The sequence below is a fragment of the Mugil cephalus genome, chromosome 16 (assembly GCF_022458985.1).
Source record: "Mugil cephalus isolate CIBA_MC_2020 chromosome 16, CIBA_Mcephalus_1.1, whole genome shotgun sequence".
NCBI classification, from domain to species: Eukaryota; Metazoa; Chordata; class Actinopteri; order Mugiliformes; family Mugilidae; genus Mugil; species Mugil cephalus.
The window spans coordinates 21749016-21763923 of NC_061785.1; the positions used below are offsets into that span (position 1 = coordinate 21749016).

General features: G+C 40.3%; 1 protein-coding gene across 1 annotated transcript in view; it reads right to left on the reverse strand.

Moving 5' to 3' along the window:
* The window catches only part of ca10a (carbonic anhydrase Xa), a 245205-nt gene that overhangs the window by 146312 nt on the left and 83985 nt on the right, over positions 1–14908 (reverse strand). Inside the window, exon 3 of the mRNA XM_047610060.1 lies at positions 5183–5325. Coding sequence (XP_047466016.1) covers positions 5183–5325 — 143 coding nt within the window. The remainder of the gene's footprint in view (positions 1–5182; positions 5326–14908) is intronic.

Below are 14908 nucleotides of genomic sequence, written 5' to 3' on the forward strand. Positions count from 1 at the left end.
TTTATAAACATATGATACATTGTTCTGCAACAAATATAATAATATATTGCTAGATTTTAAAAATAAAACTCATCTGTATTGTGTGAGTAGCAGTGATGTTGTGAGACAACAGACACAGTGTATCTGCTTCAGTGACTCATTGAAAAAAAAACAAAAATGTTATCTATGCGTCCAGAAGCACATGTGGATCACTCAGCCTCCTGCAAATATCTGCAATAATCCAACTTGGAAAAAACCCAACACCAGCAGCAGAAGCAGCACTGGCCTCCAGACATCTCCGCTCACAGGTACCAACACTGTCGAGATATCAAACACCTGCTATCTAACACAGGATATTAAAACCATGTGTGGAAAGAGCTTTAGCGACTAGTTGGCTGGACAAACTGGAGAATGTGGGCATTCCCTCCAGAGTGAAAGTGCAGCTGCTATCCAAGAGCCCGCTGTTTGTTGTTCTAACTAACACTTCCTGTAATTAGACAGAGCCACGGCTGCCAGTAGCACACACAAACATCCACACCAACCTCACATGCTGATCAGATTTCCTCAGCTAGTTGATCAGGACTGCAGAAAAACATTTTTTTTTTCTTTTTTTTTCTTTTTCATGAGCAGAATATAGAAAACAGTAAAATTTGAAGGGTCGCCAATTGAGGAAGCATTTGGAGCTTGTTTCGCATCAGAAATATGATAGAAGCTTTAAGAGCACTCTGAATCTCACTTAACAAGATGTCATTACTAACTCTTTTTATAGAATCCACCGCCTGGCACTGATCAAGCTGTTCACAGTGTTTCTGCACACACCTGACTTCAAAGCGCCAGAACAAAAGCAGGAGAGAGCCCCACGTCCCCAAATGTCAAGAATGCAGACAAGTGCTCCACGCTAATGGATTCCCCATGCATTTAGTTTAAAAAATATAGCAGGGAAACTAGAATTGAACTCCCTCTAGTTGTATGCATCCCTCTAACACTCGGGTGCCGCTCCACCAATATATGTCTGAATTAATATTTGTAATGAAAAAAATTTTTGGAGAAAATTGTGACATCACAGTGTAGTAGATATTTGAGTCTTTAAATAAAAACTCTCATCCCATAACCTTTTATCCTTTGAGGGACATTTTAACATTAATAGTGCATGGATTATTATTACTTGAGGCAACGATGTTATGTGGGGTGACACTGACCTCTGACTGTGAAAATCTACTCAGTTCTTTATTAAGTATATTATTTATTATTAACTTAATTAACTAAGTGTCCATTTCAACTTAAAATTAAAAAGAGTTGTAATTTTTTTTTTTGATAGGCCACGTAAAACTAGACTTATTATGAACAATTTACGCCATGATTTTTCCTAAATGTTGTCATCATGGTAAAAAAAGAAAAAAAACGGCACCCCTTTCACATTATATGGATAATTTAGCAATGGTTATGGCTGGTTGGCTGGTTGAGTGTTGGTGGCAAACTAGACATAAGCAAGTTTTGAGAATTAGAAATTACTTATTGTGACTGATGATTGTATTGTAAAGGGTTTTTAAATAGTTGTACAAAAAGTGCCTAAATTTGGACTTAAGCTTTTGAAATTTACACTTTAGATTTGCTTTCTAAGTTAATTGGTCACTTTAAACATGTTTGTATTTTTCCCAGTGAAACATCTAACATTTTCCCACTTAGATTTTATGTTTTTTGTGTGGTTTTAGGTCCCATGTGCTAATATGGTATGTCAAAAGTAAAATAAATTCACACATGTGAGGTTGTGCCGAAAAGCAAGACACCAAACAAGGCAAGGGAAAACATTTTCAAGATGAAATATAAAGGTAAAATCCAAGGCAGTCAAAATTCCGCTCTAGACTCCAGAGGGTTGAAGAAACTTAATTTTACCTCAAGGTGTTCCTGAGATATGACCTTCACAAAAATGAGTCATAAAAAGCGACGCCGAGAATCCTGTTTAATAAGCACTATTCATGAATGTACAGTATGAAACACTTTGTGGGAGAGAGAGGACTCTGAAATCACTTTTTCCACCTCCCAGGCTCCAAAGTGATTAAATTCATTAAAATCTCTTCAAGTAATTGCAGCTCATCTATGGCAGAGTAAATATTCAATTAATAGAGCCTTTTTAATAACTATGATTCCTTCAACCCATCGCACATAGCCTTCGTTAGCCTCCCTGTCGTTAATTAAAATTTCTCTTTAGAGGTCAATTAAAATTCATTTAACTGTTCGTTAGTCATAATACAGGGCAGCACAAAAATCTATTACAAAAGGACTTCATCATCCCCGTGTAGTCTTCATGCATGTGTTGGGTATTGTGCGATGGGAGAAGGTGTGAGTTAATCTACCCCTTTGCTTTCCTCTTGGACAGAAACTGTGCTTAAGCTCGCTTCGTGTCAAGGTGGCGAGCTGAGCCGCCGAGAGCCCAAGCGGAAGCGCTTTACCGGTCTCTGTAACGTGTTTGGCTAAGGCTGACTGGCTGCCAAACAGCCAGAGACAGAGCGGGGATGAATCAGCGCTGACAAGGTGAAGCCGGCTTCGTGTTCACCGGCTGACAGCTCAGGTGCTCAGAGAGATGGAGACACAACAGATTACATTTAGGCCACTGCAGAGAGGGAGGCCAAGGGAAAGAGGACGAGATAAAGGAAAAGAGAAAGAGGGAGTCCAAAATGGCTTTTTTGGACTCAGGAAACTTTTCTCAGAGATAAATGAGAAAGTTGGACTTGTGTGGGTGAGTCTGTAAAGTCAACCACAAATGAGATGCCATAGAGAAGCAGTAAATATCCAGGGTCTTTTATTGACCATTGCTACCCTGGATACTGAGACCAAGTCCATTAGTAATTGCAATTCTATAAAATCTAAAATTACAATAGCGAGAGCATTGTGAAGGAACTGCATGATGTTCTCAATTAATGTTGTGAGAAAATGTTGTGAAGTGACTTTCGTTTACGTATTATTTTAGATTATCTATCCACATAAATATAAATGACATCGTTGATGTAACTGGAAAATGTATAAAGATAATGGTACACTATGTTCCAATGGGTTTAAATGGTCATTCAGACTGAATAACTTGTTGCTTTTCTATTCCATATGTATAAATACGTATAAATATGGCAAGAACAAGGTCTAAACCAAACCATTCCATCAACCTGTGTGTTTGTGTTTAAACCAAACTTTGCTCAGTATGTGTGCCATTTTTCCTGTTGTTGGTTTTTGCAGTTGTGCAAAATATGATGAAAAGTTCCTGTATGATTTATTTTACAGTGCATGGAAAACATGTATGCATGTGCAGTTTGGACCCTTATCGATACAAAAGGGGTGTTTTGAACTAGATAATGCTGATTGTCGGATCGATATGAGGCGGTGAGTTTATGCTTGTTTCTCGTTTTTATTGTTTTGAACAAAATGTCTTGGTTGAATCCTATAATGGCTTATGTCAATACAGAGCTCCGATTTGTTCAAAAAAACTACTGCCGTCCCATATACGACCCAGCGGAATGTTAAGAGATTAGCATTTTGCATTATCAAAAGTGGAAGAAAAAGGGTAGAACGTAGCCCACAACCCAGAAATTTCTTGAGTCAACTCCGGGCCATCTTTTCCAGAAGGCTGTCGAAATGTCAACTGGAAGTTTTCATGAATCCATGATGGAACTTGACACAGAAAATGTCAACTTTCAGGCGAGTACTGCTGCCAGAAATGCAATAGCGTCAGAGGTCTGTGGTCACTTCCCAGAGCTTGTTGCAGTATGTGACTGGCAGTTTATTGGTTGGTAAGTAGAGCTGTGCATAGAATCCCTGACAGATTTTTCAATTTACCTTAATGAACAGACTTGGGAAGCTGAGAAGCGTAAGGGGAAAGCTACAAATCACAAACCAGAACTTAAAACCTATAATAAGACAGTCACTGCAAGCTTCAAATCCCATTTGCCATTTGAATGTTACATTGAATTACTTGATGACTGATAGTTCTTTCGGGTTGTAGTTCGTAGTGTTTTGCATTTTAATTAACAGACAAAACTGCTTCCATATACATCACAAAACTTAGGCAGTTGCTCTTTATAGATTATACTAACTTCTCCCAAGTTGCTTGTCAGCAAAAGTGTGACATGGCTCATTGTAATTGTTCGAACAAATGACTAAACTGAACAGCCTCAGACTCACACTTAGTGGATCGCCCAGAGACATTTTCAGAGATGCAACTCTAAATATGACACTTCCATCTCTACAGCTCTTTAAGCTCCCCTCTTATTCTCTGGGACTTTTCCTGATGGCAAATAAATAGTGCCACTGTGAGTGATGTCTTAACACCGGACATTCTGCCGGGCAGTTAGGAGTCCTTGAGCAGGCAGCAGGGGAGCCCTTGCAAAAGGAGTAAAATGCTCAGTTTAATTTTCATTTGAAGAAGCCACGTCAGTGAGGGACTGTGTGATCATTCACTATAGAGGATGGAGACATATGTACAGTTCGATTTAAAAAGACTCAATAAGAGAAACAAACACAATCAAACAGAGGTAAGGACATTACTTGTCTATTTTGGGATCTCTAATTTGAAGACATCTGCTGTAGCGGCGTACCGTAGGTGGTAATCTGCAAAGCGTCCTATACACTCTATAATTGCCCAAGGCTAACCCTGCACTCACTGCTGGAATATAAACATAAACTAATCATAGCATTAATCTCACCATGCAAGTGTGCACTTTTGAAAGCAGCCCATCTGTGAAGGCTTCCCAATTAGCTGCTGTCATATGGCCCACGATGGAGCAGCTTTCTGTCCTTGGTACACCACTATACAGGGGCAAGCTATAAACAATATGCCTGACTAATCCGTTGTTAGACTGCAGCATCTCATCTGTGAAGCCCTTAAAATAAAGTTGGAGCTTTTCTTTGTACCAGACCACAAGCACTGGGCATACTTGAATAGTTGAATTGTGCTGTATTTTATCTCCAGGGGAGTGTTCCTTAGACAAATGGCACACATTGTCTGCCAACACTAACAGCAGTCAGGAGCATCGATCAGGGGTACACGTGTTACCAAACTACAATAGCCCTGAAACGGCAACCGACACAATAGCACTAGAGCAGTGTAGTGCGGAATCTTAGAGGTACAACAAGCATACAAAAAGGAGAGTCAACAAAGCCCTGTCGTCCATCAAGCAGGCAGCATCGAAAACCGTGTGTGTTAGCTTGTCTTTACCTTGCGTCCGCCTGTGTTCAGCTTTATGGGCGTGAGGAAGGGGTCAAAGATCATGTGGCTGGTCTCGATGTTGACGGGCGACTGCCTCTTCCCCACAGAGCACAGGTTCCAGGCCGAGTTTACCAGCCCCCAGAACGACGGCACTGCAACACAAAAACACAAGAGCGGGCATTCAAAAGGGTGAGCATCTGCACTGACGAGATAGGAGCCCATTTCAACCAGGAGGCCACGCAGAGTTTCTTCTTCAGCATTTTTTTGTTGTTGTTGTCGTTTTTTTTCAAGCTTTCAGACCTGCCAGACTCACAGCAGGAGGAATGTAATTAGCAGGGTTTAACTGATGTGGGCTTTTGATGGCTCGTAGAAATGCTAAATGTCGTTTTAAGCGTGAAGCTTTCCATTTCATCATTATACCTAATTTAGTGCTTCTTTTTTTTTTTTTTAAATGATATTTGTAGTATATACAGTATATTCTGTATTACAGGCTTGTTGTATCCAATAGAGTATTCAAATTGAATATTAAACACACACACACACACACACACACACACAAACACACACACACACACACACACACACACACATTTACATTCACACACACACTGCCAGTCAAAAGTTTGGACACAACTGAGAAGGTGTGTCCAAACTTTTGACTGCAGTGAAATATTTATTCACTAATATATACTAATCATAGGCTGCATGTGAACCCACTGATTTTGAAATGCAAAATAATAAAAGCTTTAATACAACCAATAAAACAGTACTACAACAAGCCATCAAGTCATCAAACTTTGACCACTAAACATACCACACACTAACCGATATGGGTTATTTCCAAAATATTTGCATTATACTGGCAGTGTCCCTTCTTCACCTATTTTGCCAGCGTCACACTGAAACTTCTCAAATTTGAAATGTCTAAAGCTTTTAAAATCCACAAGTTCAAACCTTTAACATTTTTTTTATTGTCCTCAGCCTTGGAAACACAACTGCATGAATTTCTAGTTGCTAGTCACGCAATGCCAGGATGAGAATCATGAAGCTCAGTGGGCGACACTAATCCACATTGACTTTCTCACAATTTGGTCAAAACCTCTCCCTGAATGGAGATACTACAGAAGTGGGAGTAAGAGAATCTGCCTATAATCAGCTAACACGTGTCGCTACTCTAAGACCAAAAGCGCAGGATGGCACAGTGAGAGAGTGACAGCACTGTGGGAGTGATAGGCATCTCAGCCAGTCATGGTCTTATGTAAGACTTGGCCACCGGGACTGAGAATTCAATTCCTTCTCAGGGTGCGAAGCAAAGTCTTATCATCGTCTACTATAGCAAGAGGCAGCTTTCAGCCACAGCAGTAGCCTAGAGCAGCATTTTCCATTTAGAGACCCAGTCTTACACAGACATGACTCACTGGGAGTGTGCTATGCAAATTCCACAGAGATTTCCAACAAAAGCAGAGATAATTTGAAAATATGCAAATTCACAGTGAATCAGGGAGAAGAAGGCACGGCACAGCGTGAATTCAAAGCTAACGGCTCACAAAGTCAACAAGTCCTACAAGAGTCAGGGCCACAGTTTTTGTTTGCTGTGCTTGGGGGCCCGCTCTGCCTGTAGGCACGCTCTGCAGGGGAAGCACTACGCCACTGCTCAAAGAAAGCGTATATAGCATATACTGTATATAGTCAAGTGAAACATATGGCAGTGTATTCATCACCCTTTGTTCTGTGAACCTGCTGTTAATGGTAGTTATGTGCAGACCTTATTGCGTTTCACACAACATTTTAATTTTTATTTTTGCTTTGCCATTTGTCAAACTTAACTTAAAGCTGCAATATATTTTAATACATATATTTTTACTATGTATAACGAGGGACCTGTTATGGTTAAAAACCACTGCAAAATAATGACCTGGCTTTGTCATTTTTCTGAATTTGACCAACTCAGCTTTAGTTTGACTAACTTAGCTCCTAGTGGACAAGAAGGCAATTTATGCAACTTTATGATACAACACAGAATCAAATGAATTTTATTTTGGGCTAATGGATCATTCTTGTTTATAACAACTTTTGTTTTACTGTCAGAGTTTGGGCTGGTTATTTCTTTCAGTAAACAATAACCACAAGGTTAATTAGATAAAGATAAAAGTGGTAATTAGTTTAGTTAATTTCAATATAAACCAGTGAAGCAGAATATTCATCGACACGGGGGCTTTACAGTGTTCCACATTTATGATCCACTTGGTTCTTTCTTAAGGTCCTGTGTTGAGAGTCCTCTTGTGAAACCCCACCCTTAAGTTGATGGTGCAGTTCCATGGTATATTACTGGTAGTAGTGATGTTCCTGTGTGTGGATGTGTTTTTTGTTCATTTAACTGAAGGTCACAAACTGGATTAAGCTTGTGTGGTTGTGGACGATGGAGCAGAACTGGATAGCCTCAACAGCTGTGCTCTTGGTGAACACATTACTGTGTTATAGTAATTTTTCATTACATTAATAAATTACATTTCCGTCAAAACTTGCCACATTGATACAATCTTTAAGTCAAACTAATGCCATTTAATCGTCAGTTGACCCAGGGATATGTGTTACGGATCTCTCTGAAATACTCATCCAAACTCAATCCTTCACTGCGATACACTGTGGTCACTGTGCTGCAGGCACAAGTTATAGCATACTGTAAGACCTTAGTCACACAACACTGAGTCACACTGCAATAAAAAGCTTTGCTAGATAACGCTGGTGAAGGGGGAAGCTCTTTCATGAACTGTCAATACTCTGACACAACTGTGTGGTCCTTCACCACAGCAGAGTAAAATAGTAAACAGAATACTACCATTATGAGATATTCCTCTGAGCTTGACCCTCAAATACAGCGCCGGACGTGATGCTGACTTTCACAGAGTCATCACCTAACGGGGGGTTGTTGCCTTTATACATGTCAGCGGAGCGTGGTGGTGTCAGCACCAGCTGGCAGCTGCAGTGGAGGCATGAGGATTGTGTAGTTGCATAGCATCCCAACAAGCTTTTCTCACTTTACGCCATTTGTACGGTAGCTTGACGGTAGCTTGAGGCAGACTGGCCTCTCTAGATTTGTGTTGTGTACATGAAAGCCCTGACCAGTCAACTGCAATGTTTGACCGAGATCCAGAAGAGCCTCTTGTCATCCTTGGGAGTTTTGAGTAACGTATCACTGGCAGAGACAGCAGAAGCCACTTCTTAGTGTGAAAAGGCCACAGCCTTTAAAAGAATTCAGGGGTTTGCATCAAGAAGAGTAAAAGAACGGTCTCTCCAGTCGCCACTCTGCCATCAGTGCTCATGCATTTAAGGAAAAGAGAAACAAATGGACTGTTGCAAAGTATTTTCTTCCTCTCTTAACATTATGAGCCTCAAGATTTTCATCACCTCAGTTTCATGCTGAGTAGCATTAGCATTAATCATTTAATGCATTTTCGCTGTGTAATTGCCTCTTAAAGTAGCTTTTGCTGTTAGCATGAGAGTCCTTCTGGTGCTGTTGCGGTTCAACCTGCAAACCCACGCAGACAGGAGACTCATGCACATGTGCGACAGCAGACAGAAGGTACATTTTAAGCGTTGCTGTTGACAATATGTGATCCCAAGTTCAGTATTACACGGACAAATGGTATTGCCATATGTGTAGTCCTCCTCTGAGTCCACTGTTCGTTTAGCTTTTTATCTGATGCATTTCTGACTGAGCAGCCTCTCATTTTCAAGTTTTTAGATTAATTTAATCTTATACACGCTCCATTATACAGAAGTATTTTTTTGATCTTCGTATCACTTCAGACGTAGTGTTAGCAAGGTGACTAACAGTGCCTGGTGTTTGTCAGACAAATAGCTTGTCCCTGAGAGTTCTAAAGACAGTGTTTATTTGTCCCAGAACCTTTTACCTCACGCTTTGAAGGTCTATAAATGTCATTCTGCAAACTCCAAACAGGGTGTCTTTTACCCAGGAGTGGCTTCTGTCTAGCTGCTCTACCACAGAGATGGACTGCTAATGAGAATGTTGTCCTTCGGGTGCTTTAAGGACCCATAGAGAACCTGAAGGGCAACTGTGGATGGTGAACACCAAGAGTTAAAGAGTCCTGGACTTGAAACTTTTTCCACTAAACAATTGTTGAAGCCACTTTGTTCTTAGAAACAATGTACCATTGCCCTGATCTGTGGTTTATGGATTATGGATATTATCTGCACAAGTGTGTGTCTTTCCAAACTATGTCTAATCCATTCAATTTATAACACGTGGACACATTTACAATGTGACTCACAATGTGTGTGAAGATTCTTGTTTCAGAAATAATCCACTGACTGAAAATACCTGCATGTGCTGCAGCAGCAGTTATGTTTGTCCCTGGGGAATCAACAAAATCTTATCTTACGTGACAAATTGTGACAGTGTTAAAAGAGCATGTTTCTCCAGCATAAGTTTCTGGTACCTTATGTACCATATGGCAGCAGAAAATGTGCTTCTGTAGTGACCAACAAACTATCTGCACCATGGGACATCATCAGTCTTTACGTCCTATTCCTTTTAAATAAGCCATATGAGTTAAAAGCAGAGTCCATGAATGCAAGACACCAATAAACTACTCTGCCTGCACTCGCATCCCTGTCTCAGGGGAGTTACACAATCTAATTTCAGTGATTAGTGTTCTATGACAACAATTCTGCTTTCTTTTGTCGTGACTCAGAACCTTTGAAAGCAATGCTTTTTCACTGGCAACAGCTTTTATGGCTGCACCACCTATTTGAAAAGGTGTATTTTAACCTAAACCACCATCTTTTTATCAAACCTAACCCAGTATTTTTGTCACTCAAACCATAACCAAGAGCAAGCAAGAGAAGATAGCAACACAAGGAAGGAAACAGCAAACGAAACGTAAATGAAAAAATAATAGCCCCACAGAGGGCACCTGCCTTCCAGTGTGACAGTCCTACATGTAACCAGACATCATCACCCCTTCAGTGGACCTTTGTTGGCCTTTCTAAGGGATACTTAGGTGGCAATGTACCTGTGTAGCCAGAAGAGCTCTTCAAAAAAAAAGAAAAAGAAAAAAAAACACTACCAAAACACATACAAAACTTCAAGAAATATTACATTGATGTTTTGATTAACTCCCCATATTGCTTACACTAATGTAGCTTACCATAGAAAAATTGCAGTCAAAGCATAGGCTCTTTGAGAGTACTGCAGGACCCAGATGCCATAATTTATGCACAAAACAAATGGATTTATACTTGTGTGCTTATCAGTCTGACTCACTCTGTAAAAACGCCACACAAACACTAGTCGCCACTGTGTCTTATTTTTCCCAGTAAGGTTAAATTTTGTTACAAGCAGTGCACATTCAGTCTGCTAAAGCGAAGTAATTCGCTGAAATGATCCCAAACCAACACAAACGTTGTACAACTCTGTTTTTATCTGCATTCACAACCACCTGATCTGGCAACAGTAAAGTTTTACAATTTAAGATCAATTCCGCAAAACAATTTAAGTTTAAGTTGTGTCCAAATTTTCTGACCATTTCCCAAACTGCCCTGAGACTGTGTTTACACATCATCCTTAAACCACCCAACTAGGGATGGGGTTGGTGACTCTTTGAAGGGAGCCGGATCTTGTGGATACATTCCTTTCAAAGAGCTGTTCAAACGACTGACTCATTTCGATATTTATTTATTTTTAAGCCTGGGAGTAATTTATTTTATCCTCACAATAAGCACTGTGATGGGGCAAGATTTGGATCAGAATTATTGAAACTTAGACTTCCCACCAATACATATTCTGGGACAGTGGGCCAAGTCTATCTATATCTATTCCAGACAGACAATAGACGCTTAATTTATCGCATGAAAAATTTGGTAAATATTGTTGTGCTGACTGGGAATTGAACCCATGTTCACTGCTAGGCTCACCAGTTTACCAGCTCCGTCACCAACACTGAGTCAAAGCAAAGCAGGAGCTCCTGTGTGAAACACAGTAAAAAATAAAATAAAAATATCTGCGAGTCTCTTCCTATTGTTCATCTTATCGAGTTGGTCAATAGATTCTGTTCATTCGAACGTCAAAACTCCCAACAGGCAATCTGAAGATCGCTGTCAGAGATGTATAATCCCTTTCTATCTAAACAGCTAGACAGAATGAAAATACATAAAACACGGTTTGAGCCATAATTTGTAAAGGCAGCGATGAATTAGAGGGCTTCATTTTTCATCGGGGAGGGTGGTTGAACTGGGAGGGAGGGACCTCTTCCAATGCAGAATCCTTCATGAAAATGACAGGAAATCCATGCACGGAATGGGAATTGGAGTGTGAGCGAATCGATCCATTAAATCCGAGCCCCTTGTCGTGAATGTACACACAATTATTAGCCGTTGATAGATTTCTGAATGCAACTACAGCAGGCAGGTGAAATCACTCACTGCTGGCAGACACACAAGCAGCTGCGTCAATAATCTCCACACACCGTCCTATAGCACTGATACCCCTATATTTCACTTAGGGTGCCCGCGAACGTAAGAGTCAGTTTTTCTTATTGGCAAGCTGTAAAAGTGGACAGGGATATATGGTGTGGCCTTTTGCCAATGTCGTATAGAGGAGATGTGTAATGTGCAGCTGAAAAGGGCATTTGCGGGTGGGAGGGCTTTTGGTTCATGGCTGATCTTCTTTCCTTTTTTTTTATGTTAATCAAGGGCATTAGCTGTTTGGACTTGACACACTGGACTACAATGTGGGTTTATTTAAAGATACAGAGTCCCGAAACCTCAGCAGCTGAGCAACTAACTTTGACCAATGAGTGCAGTCTGTCACATCCTCATATGCTGCACCGTGAGTCAGTTCTCTTCCAAACAGTATTAATGTAGATGCTGTGCATGCAGTTATATTACAATGAACCTTTTGTCACCAGAAAAACAACAGCAGTGGTGAATTTGTGTAGCTACGGTAGCAGTTCTGTGATGAGGTGCACGTTAATCTCCAAGGTGGGGCATGACTGGTCACCATGGCAGCCAAGAAAATAGTGGAGAATGGTGGTTAACGTTGTAAAAGGGTCTCTGTTAGCCAAGTAGTTTTAGGTGTCTTAGTCTAACTACACCATGTCTGAAAATGAAATTAACAATCCAAAAAAGGATAATACTTAGCTACTTGAGACCTAACATGGACTTTTGTTATACCACTATCTCATCTCTTTTTTGCAGTTAAGGAACATCCCCCGTGCTCACTGTATCTGACTATAACATAATATCAGATCAGACTAAGCAGATACTGGATCTAAAAAGACGTGAAGAGACCTAAAAAGACTCCAGTGAAAACAGTTATTTCACACGGAGACTTTTGCCCCAAGTCTGACCGACCACAAATATTTCCCAGGAAAAAACAAAGCAAAACAGTAAAGTAAATGTGACAGAAATGAAAACAGACTGCAATGGAGAGGACCTGAGAAGAGTTGTAACAACACGTTTACAGATTCCTGCAGGAGAATCAATGGACTGAAAAACAGGTATCCTGCAAAAAGGTATCCTGCAAAAAGAAAGACCCTGATCTAGGTTTTTCTTGGCTAAATTAACTTTATGTTCATGTTTATTTTTAAACATAAAATATAATATAAATTTCTCTTCTTTTTATGTACGGTTCTAGTCAGACTACTGTTACTTTACTTACTTTGTCATATATGTTCATTTTTATTCAATAGTAATATAGAAAGCCATGAGTGGATTCACGCTTTTAAATATGGGCTTTTTTTGCTCTATGAGTACACAAATATTAAGCTACAAATTTGAATTTCATTGTATTTTTTTTGTCAAAAACATTTGAAAAAATAGCGAGGATACATAAAGACGACTGAGACGGTGGTTCTTTTAAAATCACAGGTCTGTATGTGTGTTTTTCACATTAAACTGTTGCCAAAGTGTATAATCCGGGGCCTGTCGCGGCTGCGTGAGGCCGCTCTTGTGGACTAATTATGCGGCTGCCACGCCTGGGTCTGTGGAGCGCGCTGGGTCATCCCTGTGGGCTTATTAGAGTTCAGGGTTACGGTGAAGGTGGGAACCGAGGTCTGAGGAGAAGCTCGCTGGGCAATTAAGCCTTACATTAATTACTTCCACGGACGATCTGTGTATCTCACAGATAGTTGCGTCATTTCCAAACGTAAAACCCGCAGAGGCACCGTTTCTCATTAGAAGAGAACACCATTATCACGGACACATTCACCCAAACGATGCCTCCAAATCAGGAAAGCGTGTTTACTTAACAGTATGCAGCAAGTACAAAAAAAAAAGGCATATTCCTAATTCCAAATGACACAAAATGAAATGTATAAACACATCTACATGCATAAACACGCACATATAGTGCTGGAATCTGCAGAGGTAGGCGTTTCATTAAATAAGCCCAGCCCAGGCGCAGATATAGCCTTAATGAAATGTCTTTATTCTGTCAACTGGATATGGATGAAAAGTTAGAGTAATAGTCTCTGGGAAACAGGAGGGAATAGGGGGAAATGCACACACATACACACACACACACAAACACACACACACACTTGCTCCCCTGTTCTCTCCTTCTCCCAAAGACCCAAATGCATCCTGTACATCAATTTCTTGGAAGAGCATCAAGGAAAGTATAAAAAGTGCCTCTCTTTTGTAACTGCTGATGCAAAGCTGGGTTGCAAATTCGCCCGCAATGGGAGAGGGAGACAGGGCAAGACAGCTGAGAGTGCTGGAGGAGACCTAACAGCTTGGGGATAAATGCTTACTTAAGCAGGTATGGAAACCAACATCTTAATGATAATGAATGTCTAAGAGCAGCACTAAAGGAGCTGTCATATTTTGCCAGCTCTCCATTTGAAACACTGTTCCAGCACTGCAGGTTCCATCTTGTTTTACTCACCGGGGGTCATTTGAACAGACATTTTGTCGCGTCTGTGAACAGAAGGAGATGTGCTTTATATAAAAGCTTTGGACAGGGACCAGGTGCAGTGCAGTACACCTTTGGAAAAGTTGTCATTGTTTTTTTTTGTTTTTTTGTTTTTTTTTTGATGTTGTTATTTTGGTGTTTTGTTTTGTGTTTGTGTTGTGTGTGTTTGGCAAAGGGATCTTGGAGACTGATCATTTGAGGGAGCTCTAATTAAAGTCTTTGGCTTTTCTGAAAAATGTATTTTGTGTCATTCCACATCAGAGCTAATTCACTGTTAAACTCCCAGAGCTGTCACATTTTCAGACTAATTACAACTCTATTTAATGTTCAAAACCACTGAACAGCATAACACATTTGCTATCATTAGCTGAAATAGATGCGCCTTACATTCAGGCGCATGTTAAATGCCCCCTAGTGGATTTTTAGGGCAGTGCAAGATACACCAACCAGCCACAACATTAAAACCACTGACAGGAGAGGTAAATAACATTGACCATCTTGTGACAATTCAGTGTGAAAACTGCATTCATGTGGATGTTACTTAGACATGTACCACCCACCTAGACCAGACCAGACACCCCAACAGAGGCCCCTCCCCTTATCCCATAGGATCCAAAGGACGCCAATAACAACATTCTGTAACCAGACACCAAGGAGCAAAAAAAAGACCTACACAATATGGTATGCCTGATCAGCAACTTTTTTTTTTTTTTTTTCTTCTTCATACACAAAATTCTTACACTACCTCAGCGTAGCAACTAAGATGGTGTACCAAACCATTCATTTTGCTTTAGGCATCG